The sequence below is a fragment of the Spea bombifrons genome, chromosome 4 (genome assembly GCF_027358695.1).
Source record: "Spea bombifrons isolate aSpeBom1 chromosome 4, aSpeBom1.2.pri, whole genome shotgun sequence".
NCBI lineage: Eukaryota > Metazoa > Chordata > Amphibia > Anura > Pelobatidae > Spea > Spea bombifrons.
The window spans coordinates 96,832,556-96,857,552 of record NC_071090.1 but is presented as its reverse complement, the minus strand read 5'-3'; the positions used below and the strand labels follow the sequence as shown (position 1 = coordinate 96,857,552).

At 40.7% G+C, this 24,997-nt stretch overlaps 1 protein-coding gene across 1 annotated transcript; it reads left to right on the top strand.

The window, feature by feature from the left end:
• Positions 1–4,334: 4,334 nt before the first annotated feature.
• Positions 4,335–12,342, top strand: PRNP (prion protein). Its single transcript, XM_053465216.1, has 3 exons — positions 4,335–4,399; positions 4,617–4,674; positions 11,532–12,342. Exon 3 carries the CDS (start codon positions 11,542–11,544, stop codon positions 12,277–12,279), a length of 738 nt encoding a protein of 245 aa, XP_053321191.1. The 5' UTR covers positions 4,335–4,399; positions 4,617–4,674; positions 11,532–11,541; the 3' UTR covers positions 12,280–12,342.
• The last annotated feature ends 12,655 nt before the right edge of the window (positions 12,343–24,997 follow it).

The following is a 24,997-nucleotide window of genomic DNA, read 5'->3' as shown; positions in this document are numbered from 1 at the left end:
GTGGGGAAGGCAGTCATATTTTGGCCTTTCCTGGGCTACCTGTTCCTCCTAGGATTTCAGATGTTACTTCAGGATAGTATAATATTACTCATGCCTCAGATGACTTTGTCTGAATGGGTCCACTGGGGTCCTCTTGTGGCATTGTTGCCAGTTACAATTACTTTAATCTGGAACTAACAAAATTTAAAAAGCCCACCACCCATGTCCCTTCTATACCAAATGTTATTGGCTCTATACTAAACCCCCCCCCTTTTTGCTGGAAAATGGGAGGATCGGTTTCTCACTGACTGAATAGCAGTGAGAAAAATGTTTATATTGACTTAAAATATATATCTGTGGCCACCGGGTTTCCGGAAAATGCACACAAAATATTATCCTTTTGGTGGACAGTCCCTTCTAGAACATTAAAAATTGAGGTACCCAACGCCCCATGGGACTGAAGGAGTTAAAGGGTTTAAACGTTTTAGGCAGTGGACATTGTGAAATGTATGTGATTTTTGTCACAGAGCTTTCTGCCCTCCTTAGGGTAATAAACCACCAAACGCATTCAACGACAGTCTTTCTGCTTCAGATTTACAAGGCAAATAAATCCCCTTATTTGCTTACACAGTATCATGCACCATTTGAGTATACAAATACAGATAATGTGTTGCTGTATTTAAGTATCCATTAAAAATCACATTTTCCTTCAATAGCCACTTAAGTTCCATCTTTCGACTTTCCATTTTACAGCCGAGTCAGCTTTATTGTGCGTAGCTGCTTCCCCATTGGGAAAAAATCATCAGGTGAGGTAAGGTTATGTCCTGTAATCTGGTTTAATCAAGCTTCTTTTATTGTGTAAAATACTTGATGCCACAACATATATATATATATAAAATATACATTTTATTCAGTACATAAATATTAAATCGAGACTAGTAAACAAAATGGAAGTAAAAACAACTAATAAATACATAAAATATATCAGTATTATTCATAAGCACCAATATACATATATTAAAGTGTTTCATATATTGTAAAAATCCCCACACTACTGTATGTGATATAAAAACATGATGAATATAAGCAGAGAATAAATCAGAATTAAAAAATCAAAAGTAAAAAAAAAAAGATCAATAAACTATAAAAAATAAACTTTTGTTTGTCCACCTGGCCAGGATAAACCAACAAGCCTTACAGGACGCGTTTTGTTTCCTTCTTCAGCTGTGGCCGTTTATCCCCCCCAGGTGGACAACACCAGAGAAAGAGGTTTCTTTTTATAGTGCATTGGTCTTTCTTGTCTTTATTTATTATTTCTTTTCTTCTGATACTTATCGTGTTTTTATAAGGTTTGATACGTTTTACAATGTATGAATCACTTTAATATATTATATTATATACAGTGCCCTGACATTGATATATTTATTTCTTGTCTATACCTTCAGTGTGGTTATTTATTATATATATATATATATATGTATTGAATATGATGTATTTAGATATACATATACTGTGGCATTGAGGAATTTTAGCACCGTTTTTTCTTTTTGTGTATTTGATTTCTTTTAGTGCGATATCACTGCAGCCCAGAGAATCTCAGCTTAATTACCCTATTTATTACATCTGGAGAATCCTCTGTGTTCATTTTTCATTGACCTTTTGGAGTTTGTACTCAATTTTCTTTATTTTATGGTGACTTCAGCGCTGTGTATTTTAGTATGTGTTACTGTATTATACGGCCTGTGTATTATGATTATTATTAATATTGTTGGCTGATCCAAATTAAGCACACACATAGTGTACGGTGTTAATGGTTGTCAGTAAGTCTCTTTGTATATAATGCAACCATTATATTGCATTATAGATGAGGCTAAGCTTAGTAGTTTAAAAAGCTCTATGTTCATAGGATGGGAATTTTAGATATGTTTTCTAGCAGGTACCCTGGGAATACATGGTCTCCTGGGCTAGCTGGGGTTGCCAAGAAAGCATTGTTTTGCTGAAAGGGAGATATAAACATCACTGAATGGCTTGGAAAGAGAAGACTTTTTTTTACAATTATTAGATGCACCAGAAGAGAATAAAAATGCTAGGTTAGTTAAAAAAAGGGTGATAAAACATTATATATATATATATATATATATTTATGTAAACATGAAAGGTCAAAATGTAAACAATGAATAATGAAACTAAAGACAAATGAAGGGATTTGTATAAATTAGGATAATGATTAAGCTTCCTGAATAAATACTTCTGATCCGTTAGAAACAGCGTCATATGTTGGGGAACATGGTTGTTATTGGTGAAAATGACTATAGATTGTTTGCGTATTTCTTCATAAACCCATTCTTTTCTGAGTGCTACAATGCTTCAACAGGTTGTTCTCCTCTTCTCCACCAACTTTGGCTGCTAGCAGTGTTGAGAGGTATGTTCGGGTCCCTGACACTTGGTTGGCATGGTGTAAGTATGTGTAGGTGAGCACATTTGGCAGGAGTGTCTTGCCTTAGGACATTATTCCCCCTCGTCCCAGTATACTTCCCAAGAGCTTAAATGAGCATGTACACACCAAGATCACGTTTGTGATTTTGCACCTGACACAGCTCTTTGAATGAACTATCCTATAAAGTTTAGTCATTTAAATCCTACAACAATGGCGCATCTAGGACATCACACACTGTCACGGTATGACAGATGCAGGTTGACAACAAAGCTATTTATTTTACATAGACTCAAGATGCTTGCAAAGGAGTAACTTTAATTGTGAACTTGTTATAAACAAAGGGATTGAAATGAATCGGGAAATACAGGATGCCAGAATAAAAAGGAGTGCATTAGTAGAAGGAGTGCATTAGTAGAGGCCCTCGTGCCACCGATAATGGGTCAGACCTCATCTAGTACATTATACACGGTGCCAGAGTAATCATCTCTGGAAAGAGTCCAAAGAAGGAAGACTAAAGGTGTGCGTGTTGTTACATGAAATTTAAACATGTATGTATTTTACCGCAGGAAAAAATGGGCAGACTACATGGGCGGAATGGTGTTTATCTGCTGTCAGATTCTGTTTCTACACCCAGGATGGTAATAAGACTATTCCATACTTCCCAAATTACAAAGAGGGACACTTCTGGTCTAGGAGGGTTGCTTGCTAGGGGTCAGGGCTTTACTAAGCCTTTTGTGTGATTTTGTGAACCATTGATAAATATTTATGTGAGCCAGTTGGAAGAAGCGTAACCTATTTTATTTACAAACATATCTCATATCTCAAAATTTTAACTCTTGAGTTAATGGCAGTCTTGTTGAGCTAACTTTGTTCTGTCGGTTCCTAACAAGGGTCTCCAAATGATGACTTCCAAGCTCATGGCACTTGACTCTTAGAGTTTTGTATTTTAGCACAACTAAATAAGAATATTATAACTGCGAAACACGGGGCAATAAATGAATGAAATAATAAACAAATATGATAATAACGTCGATATCAAATCAGACACAAGCAGTTCTGAGCATTCCTTATCACTGTTTTATAGGATCATTTCTTTGGTTGCCGTCATGATTGTTCTACAATTCAAGTGATGTCTCTGACATGACCCAAAATGTTCTCATAGGTGACAGTTCTCCTTTATACATACCAACTTCCCTCGATCCTACAGTCTGTGCATTGTTTTCTCTCTGTGTTAATCTGCTATTGATCATTATCGCAGTGCTGCACCTTTTTCTTATTCCATTGCCTCATGATGACATCATACTGGAAGTTTATTAATTTCACGTACTACAGCATAGAACTTTTATATGGGCTGCCAAAAAATCTCTCGACATGGAGAGGGGAGAAGCGCGATTAATGATTTTATGACATATTAATAGCCATGTATGAATCGGGTAAAGTATTTAAAACAAGTATCAGCCTAGCTTAGCTCTTGCTTGGATTGTGTCACCTGCTTTTGCATCTAAAATGTTGGTGCCACTGGATATGTTAATGTTAACATGTAAACATATTATTATGCAAATTAGCAAAAACATAAATGCAAAAATATAATTAATGTCTGGGGCTCATCTGGCAGTAAAACATTTTTAAAAAGGGGGCTTGATATAGAAGGTAATACAAAAAGAAACGCTAATTAGCGAGAAGCTCCATAAAGCTGAAAGCAAGATCTTAAGGGAAGGATAGTGATAAATAGCCAGAGAAAATGCATTTGGATTTAACTATTTGCACTGGGCTGTCTACAAGCGGATGCGAGGACCATTTTAGGGCAGACCCCGCCCTCTCCGTGCACTCCCGCACTCCTCCCCTCCCTGCTCACTCCCCTCCCCGCTCGCACCCCTCCCTCTGCCCACCCCACTGGCTCCTCCCACCGATCTGTCGGGCTCACCGCTCATTAATTCCGCCCTCGCTGACGGTCACACGCAGTAAGGCTATTTCCAGCGCGAGGTAAGCAGCGGCTGACCCGTTACTTCCATTAAGAAAACATTGGAACGCCTGTCATATAAACCCCTTTCATCTTGTAGCGCTTATATTACTCCCAGTTAATTGGGCTAATTCGAACCGAGCGGGTCGGTGTAATGTATAGAATGCCTGGGGAATGTGTTTAAATGGAACAGCGCATCACTTGTTTACTAATAATGTAATATCCGCTTGTCTCCCTCAGTAAACCGCTCTCAAGCTGCTTGGATTCAAGGAATATACAAGCTTCTCCAGGAAACAAGGTAGGATGTGCTTCTTCGGAGGTCTGGATGCGCACCGTGGCAGTGGGTTATTTTTCCATATCCCTTTAATTGGTCCTGCGTGGGTCTTTGGTGGGAGCCCAGAATAGCTGCCTTGTGATCTGTTGTGGCTTGAATTGCGCGATTGAATGAATAAGAATGAAGTGCAGAATTCTGAAGTGTTGGTAACAGGCACGTGATCATGTACATGAAAAATCCGCTATAGAATGGAATAGCCAGCCCAGGCTCTTCACGAAACAATATAAGGATGGTGCAGAGTTCTTCCTGTATTAGTAGTGTTTTGTTGGCAGGCGTGGGGTGCCCGCAGGGTACATTGCTGAACCCCATCAGTAAAATGAACATGCCTATTAAACCAGGTTTCTTTATGGAACCATCTTATAGACATTGGAAGGAGTTATAACCCGATTCATTCACCCAGAAATGTCACAGAAGACCGTATAAATACTGAATTTTCTGGAATGAACCCACACACACATTAATAAAAAGTGGCTTATTGTTAGTTGGGAGCATGCTGAAGCTGTGGTGTAGTACAAAAACAATCTATTCACGTTTGTTTTGTGCCATATAGAATGCTCATTGTGTAGGAACACATATAACCTCCTTGTCCGTTTGAAGATGTTCTACACGGTTGTACTTTATCCACCATTGATCTCGGAGTCCTATCGGGTCACGTTTAAGGATATACTTAGCTGAGCTCGGATAAGCTTATTTGACAGGCTGATCCATTTATCAAAATGTCAGCGTTCAACCACAGAGAACAGACTCCTGCAGATTAGGAAAACCTGGTATCGGCTGCTGTCGACAGTTTAACACTATTGAAGCTGTAATAGAAATAATACGTGTGTGTGTGTGTGTGTGTATATATATATATATGTGTATATATATATATGTGTGTGTGTGTCATTATGTCTGTTCTGTTCATAAAATGTCTTTTTTGCATCCCTTTCTCTTTACCTGCAATGTAAGGCAATTAAGCAAACACTAGGGCAGCAGATAACCAGTGAGAAACCAGTGCTTCCCAAGGTTGAGTCAGGGTTTAGCACTCACTCCAGCTGCTGAGAACTACACATTCTATGATGAGGTGGGGTTGGATAGTCATCCATAGGGATGCCAGCTCAGCCACTGAGGACGTTTAGATATTATACAAACTGCATGCCAGGCTGCGACAAAGGCTCAGCATTATGTATGTCTTGGAGCATGATATGTAACACCTACAGTACTGGGGCGGCTCTAGGATTTTGGGGGTCCTAAGCAAAACATCCTGAACCTTTTTCATGTGTCACACTCATACACGCTACACCCAGCTGCGCGCACACACACACACACACACACACACACACACACACACACACACACAGACCTTACCTGTCAGGTGCTGGGCTTTCACTCCCTCTCACTACATGCTATTGGCGGTACAACGTCATGTGACCTCCACAAATCTTTTGCTGTCAGGGTCCTTCATTGCTGGTTAATAAGGATGTGTCGGGCAGCTACAGAGACATCAGCAACATAGCATCCATTTATCATGCAGCTTCAAGACCAGCCCTAATGGTTGTTGACCTAGTAAATCCTTTTATTTGGTAGTGCCACCACCTCTACATAATTTATAGTTAATCAGTATAAACCCCTTTCATATCTATCCTTAAGCAAAACATTACTTTGCTCACGGAAAATAATGTATTAATGTTTACTTGGGGCTAATTGATCAACGTTATAATGCAAACCCATGTAAAAGCTACAAACAGGAGTGGTGCTCTCGGAATCGGACCTCTCTCTTCCATAAAGCAAAATGTCATTTCCAATTAAACTGATTGCAAAGCAGAAAACACAGATCACTTTTATTTACTTGTGCTAAAATCTCTAATGGCAACAGAACTCATTTAAGGGTGGGACACCTTATCTCAGGCGCGGACCGAGGTTCGGGGGGGGTATGTTTGTAGGAGCAGAGCCGGTTAGGGAGATCATGGATCTCCCTCTAATCAACCCAAAATCAAGGAAGTGGCCAGGAATTCCTGATGTCAGTGGGTGCTGCTGCTGGATTCGGGTGTCAACCAGAGAAGCGACGCTTCTGGAGTTTCTGATAGAAATACAGAGGGTTCCTGGGTATGGGCCTCTAATGACTGTACACGATAACTCCCCTCGCTGATGGGAGTTGTTGTGTGCCACCATCACTTCCTGTCTGTGATACCACTGTCGGTGTGTGGCTCAGTATATAGTGATGGCAGTTATACTGTACCACCATCAATGTCTGGTTCAGTATAGAGCGAAGGCAGTTATGCTATACCACTGTCAAATGCTTGGCTCGGTATATATAGTGATGGGACTTATGCTGTACCACTGTCTGTGTCTGGCTTAGTATATGCTGATAGAAGTCAGTGGCTACCTTGTCCATGTCTGGCTCGGTATATAGTGAACATGAAAATCGCTTTAAGTAATTGATTTGCAGAAATAGAAGCTCAAAGTCAGAGGATGTCACCTTTTAATCATGCAATGAGCCTTTGTACTACCTAGTTTTAGTTCTTGTTTACAGTGATGGTAAATATATTTTTATATGGGGGAAGGCCATGACAGGGTGGGGCATCGCCACAGGGCCCCTGCCGAATCTTATTTATAATCCGTACGTTTAAACACATTACAGAATGACTAGCAGTATTCGGAAGGGCCTGTTTATAATGTGCCTGCAAGCACACTGGCGAATAGCGAAATAGAAAATGCAGCCATCCTCGGTTTAATCTAATTGGACATTAAGAGCAGAATTGATTTTTTTTTTTTTTCTTGGTGTGCAAATTAAATGGTGTTGGAGCTCAACGCATTCAGTACAGGGTATATTTTATCTCATGACTTGTTCCGATGGTATAACATAACCCACTCGGTTCATTGCTGGACCCGTTAAGGGTACCTGGCATTGCTGCCGGGTTAAGTCACCGGGGAAATACATGGAGATAATTAAACCAAACTATTTCGCCTTATAGACTGTACAAAAAATAATAAACTCGACGCTGGGATTCTCTTTCGGGCTCTGACTTTAAAGCAATGGGCTTGTGTTGCTGTGCAGCTGCCGGCTGCTTTCCCTTTTACTGCGTTTATATAAATGACCCATGGAAGGAAGAGAAAGGAGCAGATGTCGGGATGATTCCTGGTGTTTCCATGGCGATGGTTTCAAAATGAGGCTTTCGAGCTCTACCACATACTGAATGTTGTTATACGGAGCACAGAGGCGCATTGTAGCTGGATGGGTGTGTGCTACCAAAACATTTTAGTACATTTTTGCCTTTCTTAAGGACATTTATTACAGGGAATTTGCATGTGGCTGCATTTCTGTAGTTAATGCATTTGAAATGGAAGGACAATCCAGTTAATCCAAGTTAGAATTTCAAAGCTATTTACACCATCTGCTAATAACTTTAGGGGCTTCCAAAAGCGCCTGCCAACCAAACATGAGCTGAATCTTAAGAATCGATGACCTCCAGCTACTAAAGATCCGTGCTAAAGCTGGTGAGACTTTACTTAAATTGAATTAGAGGGTCTCCCCTTCCCAGCCTGAGGTTGAGAACTTAGGTTTCCAGTATGGGCCAGAGACCCAGCCTTGTGTTCATTGACATGAAGCAGATATTTATTTAAAAGAAAAGCCATCAAATGGTCACCAAATCACTCCTCTCCTTCTCTGAACTCAGTGACTTGTCCAGCTATCCCAATTACATGCTTCACCTCTTTGCAAGCCCACAGGCTAGTTCTCCACTCTGTTCTGGGACAATCCATTTGATTGTTTTGGTTCATGATTGATCTGGCAAACCATACTCTCCTGCCGGTCTCTCCAATACTTACTTTACCCTATCACGGAGAGTGCGAAAATGACCTGCCCATATGCCTGTACTTGAGACTATAATTTATGATGCGAAATAGACCTTCTGCCGAGCTATACCCACAGCTATGTACATAGATATGTCCTTAAAAGTGGCACACCATGCCTATTACTCCACAAAATGGCTTGTATATCTCGATCACTGTCAAAAATGCGGCACTCGGGGAGCAGACTTGTGTCGCTGTCCGTAGATCAGATCCTTCTGGAACGCCACAGACCCTTGCAAAAAAGTAGTAATCCCAATAACATGCACAACACCAGAACTGGCTATACTGCTAGTTATTGATGAAGCTTATAGAGGCAATAGGAATCGGTTGAAAATCTTTGACCTCAGCCAGAAAGTCGATTCTATACCAGTTGGTGCAACCTCTGCCGCCAACAACTATGACGTTACTAAACTCAAAGTGTATCTATGTTATGCAAATAGGGTGGTTGAAGGCGAGTCTTAACAAAGACTTTTCCGTCTCGGCAGGGGTTTATTGGTAAATGAGTTGATACTTTGAATATAAAGACTTAAACTTTTTAATACACCACCTATCACATTTCCCATCATAATTATCACATTATCCCAGTAACACACAATTATATATCCCAGTGACACCCCAGACAGATTCAGGACTGGAGACGTTGTAGGGGACATACTCTGGTTAACGGGGCAACTAGATGCTGATCCAAAAAAGAAATACGTCTTTGTAGCTGAGAAGACAGACCGCGAGACATGGTTTAATATGTTTCATTGTCTATTGGTTTACAGCAATATGTTAAACGATGTTATATTGTATATACAGAAATATTATATTAGTATTGCTGATGTACATTTCTACGTACACAAATCCAATGTGTAGCTGTGTATATCTCCTGGTTTGTTTTGTGTTCCACACTGATGAAAACCAGAACACCTCCTCCAGGCAGTATTGGCCTGGGTGCCAGAGGAGGAAGAGAAGGGGCCTGTGCATGTTTGACAACCCTTAAGTCACATACAGAGACGCATTTATATTGTCCAGCTTTTTTTAGTAGTGTTTGGAGGCTGTGCCGACTTCGAGTGGGTTGGGGAGGTCAAAATATATATATATATATTTTTTTTTGTTTGTTTTTCCTTATCCCTTATATATTAGAGCAGGGGATCCTTGCATGAAGCTGCCGTCTAATAGGGCAGAAATAATAAAAAAAAAAACAAAAAAAAAAACCAGTAATTGTGTAGAACCCGAGAAGAGGAAGTGAAGATTAATTAATTGTAAGAGAAGCTGTTTGGTTTAGCAGCAGAAGCAGGCGCCCCTCTCATTGTTTGTACATGCAAGGCTTCTGTGTTGACCTTTAGACCCTTTCTGAAGGTAAGGGAAGGACTTGCCCAGCAGCAAATTGGCAGCCAAACTACACTAGAAAAGGTGTTGGACCATCACCGTGTACATGATGGCCCTTATTGATCAACTTGGTAAAAACATGGTTGATACTAAGAAAAAAGAAAAAAAATGCTTGTGCTAAATGCTGTTATAAAAAGCTAGTTTTTTTTGGGGGGGGGTCCATTCTGATATTGCCTTCAACATGAAAGTATGAACTGGCATCTCACCCTGAGTGTCATGTGTTCCTCGTATCACAAATTCAAACTAATGTGAACTGTTGCTCGCCAAGTGTTTACTGTCTCTGACCTCACTTATTCCATGATATCACATAATATGAAGATGTTCTTGCTGAAGGAAATTGCATAAATCTTGTAGTATCTATTCTGGCTTCTATAGTTGTAGATGGCATTCATTGTCAGAACGCCAGGCATTAAGTAGGAGTCCTTAGCAGACTTGTTGTCACTTGTATGTCTGTGTGCAGGCAGTTCTGGAGGGACTTTGGCTGCACACAATGTTCCGATTCAGAGCTCCTTCATGCTAACTCATTATCTGCCATACTGCGCTTTTACACTGTCAGAGGGCTGTAATCCACTCACCGGCAGTGTACCAGCTCCTGCCCAGCCTGCGACTAGCCACAGAAGTCCTGTGGGACGCATGAAAGTGCGTGTTGATCTGTTGTGAGTTTAGCATGCTGGTAGATAACCTGTTGCCACACTATAAAACACCCATTGCCCCAATAAAATCAATGTAAGCTAAAGACAAATTGATATATAGATAGATATTATTTAAGAACCATTAAATAATATAAGAATATTATTTGGACCACAACTAATTTTTTTCACTACAACTTCCATCATTCTCATTGGTATTCCTGCTTAGTGCGTTGGGCACTAAGCAGGAATACCAATGAGAATGATGGAAGCTGTAGTGAAAAAAATTAGTCCAACATGTCACACTTGGGTATGTACATTTACTACAGATAATTTATTTGGCGTGATCCAGAGTCAGTCCCCGTCTTACTTATGCGTACCTACTGTCTTCCTTTATGTGCAACCACATATATTGCATAAGCTTATCAAGGGAGCACTGGAAGCTGCTGGCTCTAAGTTTTCACCTAAATACAAAAAAATGGCCGACCAACCCATGACAATAAATGTTTCCTGATCCCTAGTACCCTAAATGTCCTGATTTTGTGGATTTATTTGTTGCAAAAAAAAAGAAGGGTTAAATGGGAACTGTTTTCAGCTTAAATAGTAATTATTAGTAATAAGAGTAATTTAATTAACGCCACTTCCAGCTTGTGATTTTGAGACATATCAGTCTTAATACTTAACCTTACAGAAACCCAGACCAGTGATAACCTGGGTCAGGGCAAGCATTACCTGAGTTTACCGTCTTGAAGTTGTTCTACCCACCCACCATAGTAATGGCTGCCTAAACATCAACTGGCAATTATCAATACAGCAGTGATAAGTTTAAAATAGATTGCAATAGTAATGCAGATCCTGAGAAGAGTAAGTGAAGGTGACTGTTTTCATGGAGTCACATAAAGGTGTGTACCCATCGTGATTTTTTTTTTTTTTAAAACCAGTGTATTTAATTGTTTTTGTTGTTTTTTTTCCCCCTTCTGCTTGCAGATCCATCACCATGTCGCAAAGTCTCCGGACCTGCTTCCTCCTGGTTACCCTCATGCTGATCTTGACTGAAGCTTCCAAGAAAGGTGGGAAGAAAGGAGGTGGCTGGAATAGTGGAAACAGAAACCCTAGTCAATCTGGTGGCTCCTGGAGCAACTGGAATAGCGGAAACAGAAACCCCAACCAACCTGGTGGCTCCTGGAGCAGCTGGAATAGTGGAAACAGAAACCCCAATCAACCTGGTGGCTCTTGGAACAACTGGGGACAGAATTATAATCCCGGTGGAGGCAACGCATACAACAATAAGCAGTGGAAGCCCCCCAAACCTAAAACCAACATGAAGATGATTGCTGCAGGAGCAGCAGTGGGAGCTGTTGGAGGTTTCATGATTGGCAGTGCTGTTAGCAATATGCGGTACAGCTTCGACAATGATCGTGAATACCAGTACTACAACTCTTACCACAGGCAGATGCCAAACCAAGTTTACCGGCCCATGTATGGGGAAAACACGCATGTGTCACAGGAAAGGTTTGTGAGCGACTGCTTCAACATGTCGGTGACAGAGTTCATTATAAGAGAGGAAGAAGGAAAGAATGGCAGCAACATAGACCCAGTGGAAAGAAGTGTTAAGACAAAAATTATCCGAGAGTTGTGTATCCATGAATACCAGAGGGGGTCAGGCCTGAAGGTGCTCTTTAGTCCCATCCTGAGTCTGTTTGTCACACTGTTTGTTTACTTTGTGGTACAGTGATGAGAAGCAACAATTCTGAAAATTTTAAATGTACAAATGCAGATAAATACAGATTCTAAAATATACCACGTCACAGCATAAACTAATATCATCTCTAGTGATCCCTTATGTAAGCACTGCTGTGGGGATGCTGCTCAGATCTACATGGTATTCTACTCAAATGTACACGTCAATGGTATAGTGCAAAAGCACAGCCAGCACTTTCTTAAATCTTACTTGGGTACCGTCCGATCAGCACTACTGCTGAAGTAGAAGAATCTTCCATAGTAGGTTTTTATTTGCTTTTAATGTTTTTTGGGCACATCCTCATTCTTAATTTCAGTTGTAATATTCTACTTTCACATTTATGTACAGGTTTACATAAAGTTGTATTTGGGGGAAGAAAATTTGTTAAAGCATCATATTTATTATATCTTCAAACTATTCTGAAACTTTAATGCGACCTATATAAAAAAAATTTGTATTTATCTTATAGTTGGGAGATATGTACACTAAATGCACTTTTTTTTTTTTTTTTTTTTTAAATAGATAAAATTTTTATTTAAACTCCTCTTGGCACACATGAAGTTAAATATGTAATTAAACCATTATGTACTACCTGAGCAGTGAAGCCGATAATGGACTAAATTGTTTGGTGGTTCCCTGGTAACCAAAAGATTAATCTTTATGTGCCACTTTTACACTAGTTAAATTTTCTAATGTAAAAGGGAAACACAGACTGTTGCTACACTTAATTTTTGGGATACCTTAATGCGCATTAAAATGGCATATAGCCAACTTGACACCAATTGACGAAGCAACATGGTTAACATTTGTAGACCCCCCACCACCACCACCACCTCTGGAAACTTGGTTCGATAATGCTCCTTCCACAGAGTGCTTGTTCTATATAATGCTACCATGGTAACACGCCTCTCTAAGAAGGCTTGTAGTATATGAAGGCCAGTTGTCATGGTAGCATCCCTGCTTTGTTGTATAATGCATGTGCAATCATTTAAGTAAATCGATGTTCCTAAGTGGAAGCTATCGTGACTTTTTTTTTATTTCTTTTTTATTAAAAGTATATGAAAGGTGTTTGAAAAGTGACTTTAAAGAGTGGTTTTATTACTATGTATATGACGATGCCATGCCTTGCCTTATCATGGCTACACCCATTCCTGGTTAACCCCCTCCCTTGTGGTTACATTCCTACATCTCATTTTTCTATATTTGTAGTAATTAAAAAAAACAAAAAACTTTTAAACAATATAAACACAATTTGGGGTTTTCACACATCACGAAAATATAGTTCTTGTTAAATATTTAATATAGGCAGCAATGGTAAAATACAACAATATTGCATACATAAATACATAAATACAGGAACGCAACCTGAAAAAATATAAATATACTTACTATCACAGTAAACAAGAGCTAGAACTAGTAGTAGTAGTGCAAATGTTCATTTAATGATTGAAAGGGGTGTATGTAGCATATATTTCGCACCTGGGTGGATCCTATAAACACACACTTTAAAATTACAAATGTATTATAAAAAAAAAGAACGCTGCTTTATAATAATCCCCCCCCAAAAAAAGTCCAAAGTGAACACCCTGTATTTACATACCCTGACATCATCAAAGCGATATTCATGTTTACTGTATACAGAGCCATACATTGATTGTGGTACAGCATAACTGCCATCACTATATACTGTGCCAGGTACCACAATCAGCCTGGCTCACAATTAGTGATATTACGTAAGTGCATTTTACACCTTAACTTCCATCACTTTATCCTGAGCCGGGCAATGATGGTGGGGATGGGAGTTATTGTGTGCCATAATCAGAGGGAATTCACCATACCGCTGAACGCTTTGGCTTTCACCCGAAGGCTCCAGGAGATGCACCAGGTCGCAAGAGGGTGGTCCTGACATGCCCTGATCCCTGCCCATTTCCCCCTTCATAATGGGGGTGTGCCCTGCAACATCAGTGGAAACAACTTGAGATGTCAGCAGTCAGTCCTGGACACATCCTGCAAGGGAGGGGCTCCAGGTAACCGGAGCCTAAAACTTCCCAGGTATGGACATTACACACACGTTTCTCACAGTGTTTCCTGCTTCTGCTGTCCTATAATCTAGTTTTCTGCTGCCTTTCTTTTTTCTCACTTTTGTATATTCTTAAGAAACGGCCTTCGTGGTTTGCTAGTGGGCTTGGCTTCAGTGCTGGGGTATGACACCAAGTCCTGGAACGCGGTATAAGAAGCCAGTGCTCATCACAAGGGAGCATTATATGTATGTCTATATAAACAGACCTCCCGCTCACTTGATTTTGGGCCTGTTAGAGGAAAATCTATGATCTCTCGCATATCCAACCTAGTCTCTGCTTTAGACATCCAACTCTATGTACGTAAGGACTGGGCCCTGAACTCACTTTGCAACCAAAGTGGTCTCCTCCCAAAGTCTCTGGTCTCCTCTTGGTCCTTGCTTTTCTCTGTATCTCAGCTCTCTTTTCTCTTAAGCGCTCCTTTTCTATCCTTCCCATTTCTCTCTCACCTTCCCCTTTGGATCCCTTTCTTATCTCTAGCTCTCCTTTCTATCCCCTTTCCGTTTTATGTTTTTGTTCTCTTTATTGTCCCACCTTCTCTCTTCCCTCTCCCCACATTGATGCATGTTCCCAAACACATACAATGCCTTGCAAAAGTATTCACTCCCTTGGTATTTTTCCTATTTTGTTGCATTACAATCTGGAATTAAAATTGATTTTTGTGTAGATTTCATGTAGTGGACATGCACAAGGTAGTATAAATTGGTGAAGTGAAAAGAAAATGGAAAACTACTGTGTGTGTGTATGTGTATATATATATGGTTTACCCCTTTGCTATGAAGCCCCTAAATGATCTTCAAAAGTACATAATTAGTTAAATAAGTCCTCCTTTGTGCAATTTAACAAATGTCACATTTTCTGAAAGGCCTCAGGGTCTGCAACACCACTGAGAAAGGGGAACCACCAAGCAAATAGCACCATGAAGACTAAGGAGCTCTCCAAACAGGTCATGGATAAAGTTGTGGAGAAGTACAGATCAGGGTTGAGTTATAAATATATAAATATATATATATATATATAAATATATATATATATATATATATATATATATATATATCTCTTTCAGGAAACTGGGTCCATACAGACGACTGTAAAGACCCAGAGCGCCCAAAGATGGAGGTATTGCGCAGGAGTGGAGTAGGACCGGGCCTGGTGCAGGGCGACTGCACTCTCCCAGGTGGGCATCTAGGGTTGAGCAGCCACATACCAGAGCCCTGACATAGCAGCCGATGTAGTCCAGGACAGAGCAGAACTAAACTTGGCTGGATGTGGAAATCCAAACTAAACTTGGAGATATCCTGCAGGCACCCTGGAGCAGGCATGAAACGTATGCAGGATGCTGCAGGCAGGGAGTATGGAAGCTAAGCAGAGTATCAACAGAAACATAGCAAGCAAGGACAGAGCAAGGAGGACAGAGCAAGGAACATAACCATACAAGACATACATGATATAGGGCACAACAAAGGACAGGGAACAAGCCAAGAAACACAGGGAAAGGCATGAGGAGCCAGAATCCTCGGACGCTTCTCCTTTAAGCAAGGATAGGACATCTTAACTGGGACATGGGGGGAGGAGAGAGGAACCGAAATCCTCGGATGATTCAGGGAAGAAGGGCAAAGGTACATAAGAGACAGACACACATGGATACAGGAACTAGCTTAGGACTAAAAGATAACAATTGGAGATTCCGTCGCATCTTATGGCCATAGTATGCTTAGCCCACCACTACACCAAAGTACTCCAATGACGGTGGGTCCTAACGCTAAGCCCTGCAAACGAAAGTACTGATAAAGTAAACATTGAATCCAAACACAGAACCGAGAAGGACATACCTTTAGACTGCAGACTGAGACAAACAGAACAAACGGGTGGGACACACCTTATAAAGGAAACAGGAGCTGAAGCAAAGAGCAGACTGGAATCAAGGAATCAGAGGTTGACAACAGAGCATACGGAAATCCAGGAGTGGACCACAGCAAAACATGGGAACTGAGGCAAGGCAGGGAAAAACAGAGACATGCAGCTCCGCAGCCTGGATGGACCCTGACAATATCAAACTTGGAATATCACATGGAGCACCGTTAAATTCATTATTAAGAAATGGAAAGAACAGGGCACCACAACAAACTTGCCATGAGAAGGCCGCCCACCAAAACTCACATACCAGGCAAGGAAGGCCTTAATCAGAGAGGCACCAAAGATAACGCCAAAGGAGCTGCAAAGCTCCACAGCAGAGATTGGAGTATCTGTCCATAGGACCACTTTAAGCCGTAAATTTAGCAGAGCTGGGCTTTACGGAAGAGTGGCTGGAAGAAAGCCATTGTTTAAAGGAAAAAAGCATGTGGGAGACTTCCCAAACATATGGAAGAAGATACTTTAGCTTTTTGCCCATCAAGGAAAATGCTATGTCTGGTACAAACCCAACACCTCTCACCACCCTGAGAACATAATCAAGATGTGAGGATATGTTTATTGGCAGGGACAGGGAAACTAGTGGGGATTGAAGGAATGATGGTGCTAAATACAAGGAAATTCTTGAGAGAAACCTGTTTCAGTCTTCCAGAGACTTGAGACTGTGGCGGAGGTTCATCTTCCAGCAGGACAATGAGCCTAAGCATACAGCTAAAGCAGCATTCAAGTGGTTTAAGGGGAAACATTTAAATGTCTTGGAATGGCCTAGTCAAAGCCTAGACCTCAATCCAATTGAGAATCTGGTATGACTTAAAGATTTCTGTACACCAGCAACTTGAAAGAGCTAAATGGGTTTTGCCAGTGGGCAATAATCCTAGTGGCTTGGTCCTCCAAGCTTATAGAGACTTGCAGCTGTAATTGCTGTAAAAGGTGGGTCTTTGAGGGGGTGAATCTTTATGTACATTCAAGTTTTCTGGTTTTGTTATCTTATTTCTTGTTTGTTTTACAATAAAAATACTTTGTATCTTTAGAATGGTAGGCATGGTATGTAAATCAAATGATACAAAGTCCCCAACAAATCAGTTCTAATGCCAGGTTGTAATTCAACAAAATAGGAAAATACACTGTAATCTCCCTTTCCCTCCTTCCCTCACTCACTTCCCTTAGACTAGAGCAACAGTAGATTTGCAGACATTTCCACTCTATGCTCTTTTCTGACCTCTAGTGGTGTAGTTGTGATATTTCAGTATTTCAAATTTTGTGGATACTTCAATGTAAAACTATAATAAATAAAAAAAAAATGAAAACAAACATTCTTCAAATGATTGTCAGTTATGTAGTTGAATTGACAATCTTGATTTTGGAAATACCTCATCTTTTTCTTTTAATGATGGAGAGGTATATACCACTGTTTCATTTCCACTATTGATGGCATAGTAACAAGCAGCCAGACACTCTGTAAATGAGGCACCCAGCTGGCTTATGTAACAGGTTAATCCCATGGTAATAGATGGCAGCAGCCCAGCATCTGAGCTGCAGTGAAGCCAGGGCTGCAAGGGAGGTGAGAGGGAGGGGGAGACGGTGTGTGTGTATATGTATGTGTAGGTGCATGGTGGTAGTTTGAGTCTGTGTTAGTATATGACGTTATGATATGCTAATATGATGTTACAATGGTTTAAGAGCATCTCTGGAGCTACTTGACTGGGATGAATTGTTTGCAGGAAGAAACACAGAAATACATGTATAAGAATGCCCCTTTTGGGTAACAAGTACAAATTACTCAGTTGGGAAATAAAAAAAAAAATCTTAAAGCATATAAATCAAAGGGATCAGCAGCATCATTTACAAAACAAAAATATGGTAACAACAATTGCAAAAGGGCAATAAGAAGTGGATACTGAGCAACGGTTAGGCAGTAGCACCAAGACATTTTTTAAAAAATACTGACAAAAATAAGAAAGGAAAGTGTTTGCCTTTTGAAGTTGGAAATTGAAAAGTTGGTTAGCGAAGATCAAGAGAAGGCAAGAGTTGTATACCAATGAAGAGCCAATGCCTGCAGGTGTGCAGATTATTACTACAAAAAGCCAATTTAGCCAAAAGATTGTCAGACTGTTGTTTTTGGTCTTCATTTATTCTCTCTTGTCTGGTATGGTGCCACCAGATTGGCCTTAACCAGAAGCATTACCAATATTTAAAAAGAGATCAAAACCTCAGCCTGGAAACTACAGATCAGTGAGCCTGACATCTGTGGGAAATTATTTGAAAGCTTGGTTTTTCGATACAGCTCCTCATAAAAGGTTACTCTACAAATTTAGACAACATGTTTTGCATCAGGATTGAAAACTTACAAAGATATAATTTAGAGAGTTATTGGAAATTCTCCAACAGGATAATTCTAAATGGAATTCCCAGGGGTTCTGTCCTAGGCCCACTGTTATTTAATGTTTTTATTAATGACCTTACAGTGAGTATTGAAAGCTGTGTGTCAGTGTTTGCAGATGACACAGGATTAGGTAAGGTAATGCAAATTGAACAAGACATTGTCGGGCCCCCTCTCGCCCTTACCTTGCATGGTCAGGGGTCTCTTCTGCCTGCCCCCACAGCACAGCTCCATGGTCATGGTGTAGGCCACAACTTCAATCATGTAGTAGGCCACCATCTCTGAGCAGGCCGAAGTTGCGGCCTACAGTAGCAGTATATAGCCCTCATTTTCCTTTGCCCTTGACCCCCTCTTGACATTCTCTTCTTCAATCTATTTCCGCCTGCCTGGACCATTTGGATTGTTTCTGTTTACGTCTATTGCTCAACCCCTATTTTGCACCCTTGTGCTTCCACTACTTGCTTCTGGTGGCTTATCTGCTAATGTGACTTAGTAACAGCATTTGATGCCAGTCAGCTGCTGCAAAGACTGGTAACATATTGTTATGTGTAAAGGGGGAATTGACTCACAGAAGGAAAATATAATTTTGCCTCTGTATAAGTCATTGGTAAGATTGAATATGCATCTGAATGGGCATCTGTTAAAAAAAAGACTTTATGGAGCTTGAAAAAGTGCAGAGGTGGGCTACAAAGTTAAGAGAAATGAAAAACCTTAGTTGTGATGAAAGGCAAAATAAGTTGAATTTGTTCACATTAGAAAAAAGGCATCTTACGGGATATATATCATAACATTATTCAAATACATATGGGGACAACACCAAATGCTCTCTGATAACCTGCTCATTAATAGGACTGTGCAAAGAACATTCAGACCTGAAGAAATTAATTTTCACATAACGTAGCAAAAAGGTTTCTTTTAAGAACAATAATGTGGAATTCACTACCTATGGACATCGTGCTACCAAATTCAGTAGATGCCTTTAAATATGGGCTAGATTATTTTTTTTAGCAAAGAAGAACAAATAGTGAAATAATTGGTTATGAGGACAGGATTAGTTATAGCATGTTTATTCAAAGGCCAGACATGTGCCCATCATCTGCAAGCCAAAAGGCCAAGGAACGTGAGGTAGAAATATATATATACCTCTCATCAAAATCAAAACACTTAGGTATGCCCTAGGTAAGACCTCTCAAGGTGTTTAGAAGTGCCTCAGGTTTCAAGTTACCCCAGCCTTTAAGATAAAGTCACCCCCCCTTTTTTGCACATGAGTTTAGATAAAAGGCCAAAAAGCTTGCATGAGATGACTTGGTAGTGGATGTACGGGGAGCCTCCTCAGCAGCGAGCGCTGGATCCTCGCAGTCTCCTTCCAGATACAGGCAAGCACTTGTGTCTGCTGAGGGTAAGAAGTGTGTGAATCATTCGCCTCTGCATGGGGGCTATGATGTTTCTTAGTGCTATATTGAACTCACTCACCTCTATGCTTGCTTAATATGTTAGTCAATGTAGGCTAGTGTGACCTGTTTGCAATTTGTGGTGGGGGTTGTCACTAGGGGTTTATAAGCAAATGCTATCAGTCGTTAATAAAACTTGACTGGAAAAATGTTGAGAAACCCAGAACTTAAATATTCATCCAGATATCCTAAAATCAATAGGTAAACATTAATGAATGCTGTTGGAAGGTCACCTCATGACAGTTTCCATACTTATGTATTTGTGTTTTTAACTGAAAAAAATATTTAATTCCCTCTGAAGGGGTGGTCAGAAATCTATAAAAGAAAGCCACAAACCCTGATCAGTGATTACAGGAAATATTGTGTCAGGCTCGTCAAGGTCTAAACTAAATGGTAGCATACTTACATGTGGTAGAAACTGAGTATACATACATGAACTAATTTAAATTTGCCATACCTGCCAAATGTCCATTTTTTAGAAAGAACAGTCCCTCTTTGGGAAGCAAATCCCTAGGTTCCATATTTCCTTCCCTGAGGTCCTTGTTTTCTAGTATTTGCTTACCCTCATACCACCATAGACATCACAATAATGTGTATAGAAACAAAAGAAAATGCATTTCTACAACAAATTGTGTATATAAAATGTTATTTGTCTTCTAAATGTTGCACTTAATTCTCAATATTAAGGAATTTTATTGATGTTCTCCAACATTTTCTGCATTATTATTCCTCCCCTTATTTCTCAGCTTTTAATAGGTTACTGTTTCCCTTCAGTGGCAGCCTTGGTACAGATAGGCTAAGTTTAGGCAGGGTTGAGCCCAAGGTAAGTGTTACCTAAGTGCATTTTTTCTTCAGCCCCCACCCAATAACTAAAACACATGCATATGCTAGCACTCAAGCTCACAGTAACAGCCACTCACTCACTCACTCACTTTAACAGTATAAACTTCCACAGACTATATCCCTCCTCTCCCTCACACTAGTAATCATAGGCAAACTCCTGACACTGTAATGCCATACTCTCATGAAATAACACACACACACACTGGCACTAAATAATAATGCACACACTCACATTAATACCATACACTAAAGCCCAGGGTGGGACTTTTTTCCTAATCCTGCTCCTGCACACTCCCGCTGAATTTCTGACCATTACCTCCCGGTCCCGCAATGTGTGTGTTGCACTCCCGCAACATATGTGTCCAATCCTGCATGCTCCCGCAACATATGTGTCCAATTCCGCTCGCTCCCGCAAACATTCTGTCACAGATATGCCACTCTGCCCCCAAGATATGCCTTATACGCCTAGATATGCCTTATAACCCCAGACATGCCTTATACCCCCAGATATGCCCTATACCTCCCAGATATGCCTTATACCATCTATATGCCACTGTGCCCCCTGATATGACACTCTGCCCCATTATAGAAGCTCCGGCGGAAGTCATTTACAAACATTCATTCACTTATTCATATACTCATTCATTCCCTCATTCACAGATACTAATCATTAACAGATACTCATTCATTCCCTCAATCACACATACTCGTTCATACAAACTCCCCCACCCCCCTTACCTGAACTGCGGATTTCCTGCGCGCTCCAGGAAGGCTGCCTTCGCGTTGCTCGCACACAGCGTCTCTTCTCTTGCCCAGCCCTGGGGAAGCAGGAACGAAGCAGAGTCATGTGACGTGAAGTAAATTCACGTGACTCCGCTGGGTTCCTGGGCGGAACAAGAGAAGAGATGCTGTGTGCGAGGAACGGAAAGCAGCCTTGCAGGATTACTGGGACCCGCAGGTACATTGTCTGATGGCCCGCTCCTGCCCGCCACAGCGAAAAAATGCCCGCACACACAAGTTTTTTGATGCATCCTGATGCAGTCCTCTACCATACACCATGCTGACACATACACTCTAAAGCCATACGGTAACACATAAACATATACAGCATACACTCATACATGCTAACACCAAACACTCTCTCACACACTCTACCGCCATACAGTAACACACTCACTCTAACACATAACACCACACAGTTCCAGATACATACACACCTAGTCAAAACCACACATACATTAACACCATACACTTACAAATACATATGCACACAAACAGCATACACATAGACACACACATACATACATATATATCTCTCTCTCACTTCTTTTTGTTTCCCCTTATTTTTGTCACCTATATGAGTAAATAAGGGAAGGGATGCTTTGGTCCATGTAAGTTGTATTTTTAAACACTAAGGGATGAGATGGTCAACATGTTTTTCTCTCTATAAATAGCATCCTATTGGAGATCCTGCACTTGTGGGGCGCGATCGAGTGTGATGTGCACATTACATACAATACACGAGAGTGCAGACTGTGGGTCCACCAAGCTGGGAAACTACATGTAGACTGGAGCATTGAACATGACAACGCATATGGAGGAAGCTGTCAAGCACATCGTGACGTATGTCGTAATATTCCTCAGAAGGTTTCCTGGATCAACATCCATCTTCAAGCACCATCCAGTTTTCAGTGGTTTTTGGACATTTTACACTATATGCAATATGTTCTCGTGTTTTGAAATGTATTAATTTCTTTGGCTGTGAGGATACTGTGCCATTGTGTCCTGTCTTTCTGTTTTTAGAGATCGTGGAACTAAAGATTTGATGCTGTGCAGTAGATATGTTAGGCTGAACATACACCAATCAACCATTACATTATGACCACCTGCCTAAAATTGTGTAGGTCCTACATTTGTTGCCAAAACGGCCCTGACCCATCGTGGCATGGACTCCAAAAGACCTCTGAAGGAGTGCTGTGGTAGCTGCACCAAGACGTTAGCAGCAGATCCTTTAAGTCCTGTAAGTTGTGAGGTGAGGCCTTCATAGATGCATCCTGGTGCCATGTGTTCTCCAGGTAAGCGACGCAGCCGGCCATCCACGTGATGTAAAGGAAAATGTGAATCATCATCAAATGTGAATGTGATCATCATCCATTGCTCTGTGGTCCAGTTCTGATACTCATGTGCCCATAGTGGGTGCTTTTGGCAGTGGACAGGGTTCAGCAAGGACACCCTTACTGGTCTGCGGCAACGCGGCCCCATATGCAACAAACTGCGATGCACTGTGTGTTCAGAACCAGCATTAACTTTTTCAGCAATTTGTGCTACAGTAGCTCGCTGTTGCATTTGATTATACGGGCCAGCCTTCACCCCCATATGCATCAATGACCCCATGACCCTGTCGCCCATTCTCCGCTTTTCCTTCCTTGGCCACTGCAGACCGGGAACACCCCACAAGAGCTGCAGCTTGGGAGATGCTCTGACCCAGTTGTCTCGCCATCACAATTTGGCCCTTGTCAAAGTCGCTCAGTTCTTTACACTTGCCCACTTTTCCTGCTTCTAACACATCACCTTTGAGGACGAAATGTTCACTTGCTGCCTAATACATACCACCAAGATTATCAGTGTTATTCACTTCACCTATCAGTGGTCATAATGTTATGGCTGATCGGTGTATCTCCTTGCCCATGATATAGATACTGCGGGGTAGTTTCAGCAATGGCTCAGAAACACAGCTGAAGGGAGTCTATTTAGACCCCTGTGTGCATACATGGAAAATGCTTTCCTAGCTTTAATCGGTTGCTTCAAGCCATGATGCAAAACATCGGGACAGGGAGAGGCTGTTTTCTCATGGAAGCACTTACAAAGCATTGTTTGATTATGGGACTCCCTGGGAAAATATTGTCCCTTTGTTAGGAATCTGTGGTCTTGCATGTTTCAGTTATTCGTTATAGAACAGACCTCAAACAAACACTCACAAAGTAAGAATAAAAGAACACATTAAGACTTGGAGACAGTAGGGTTCAGGATAGAGAGGCTGGGCTGGAGATCTCCTGACTAAAAGGTAATGAGCGAGCTTTGTGAGCCAAAATGCTAAAAAACAGTAAACAACCATAATAACACCACAATGCGTGCTGTGCGAAAGGCAAAACCACTTGACCACCAATTAGACCAAAGGAAAAATAGAGAGAATGAGACTGAAAGTAGACACCTGAGTGTAAAATTACTGACACGTGTTTCTAATTTGAGTTGGCGCGAGTGTTGGGGCGAGTATGTCAGATGGCCAGTCCAGGCCTGATTGGAAGGGTCACATGTCTTTTCCAAGGTTTGTTTTTGTTTGGACAGACAAAAATGTATCCATTTTAGACTCTCATACAAATCGCACACCTTATTGACTCTTTCAGAGAAGGGTCTTCTATGGTTTCAATGTAGCGGTCATAGAATGTTGTAATCATTCTATGGGGCTTAGTCAGGTCATTGAATTGGTTACTGTATTTTTTTTATTTATTTATTTACATATTTCAGGCCAATTAGGTTTTAGTCAGGCCATTTAATCAGGACCAGTATGTCAGAGTGATTACATACCCCACATGTGGATTTTGTGTTCCATTTTTGTAATATAGGAAGAGGAGGGAAAGGAACAGAAATCATAGGAGGCTATAAAGGGAGAACAGCACCTTTAAATATTTGAAAATAAGTTAGTTACTGAGAAATAATGTTGACATATTGATTCATTTGACAGTGGAACATATCAACGTGACTTAAGACACAGAAATATCTGTGATAAATTTTTTTTTTTTTTTACCATGATGTCTTACTCTTCTTTTTGAGGTCTTCATCAATGCATTGCTTCTTATTTATATCTATGTACTTGTTGGTTGATTGGAGTGCGATTATGCTATTTGAATAAGAAAAAGTGGATAATCTTTAGGGACCAGAAGAGATCTAATTACTTTTCCCGTATTATGCACAGCTAATGTTTTTTCTGCACCAAACAGTAAAACGATGGAAAAAACGAACTGCAATTTTGGTATCTGAGTACAGAAATT

What these genes read in the sequence shown, in the direction of transcription:
- PRNP (XM_053465216.1), top strand. Translation starts at nt 11,542, where the DNA reads ATGTCGCAAAGTCTCCGGACCTGCTTCCTCCTGGTTACCCTCATGCTG.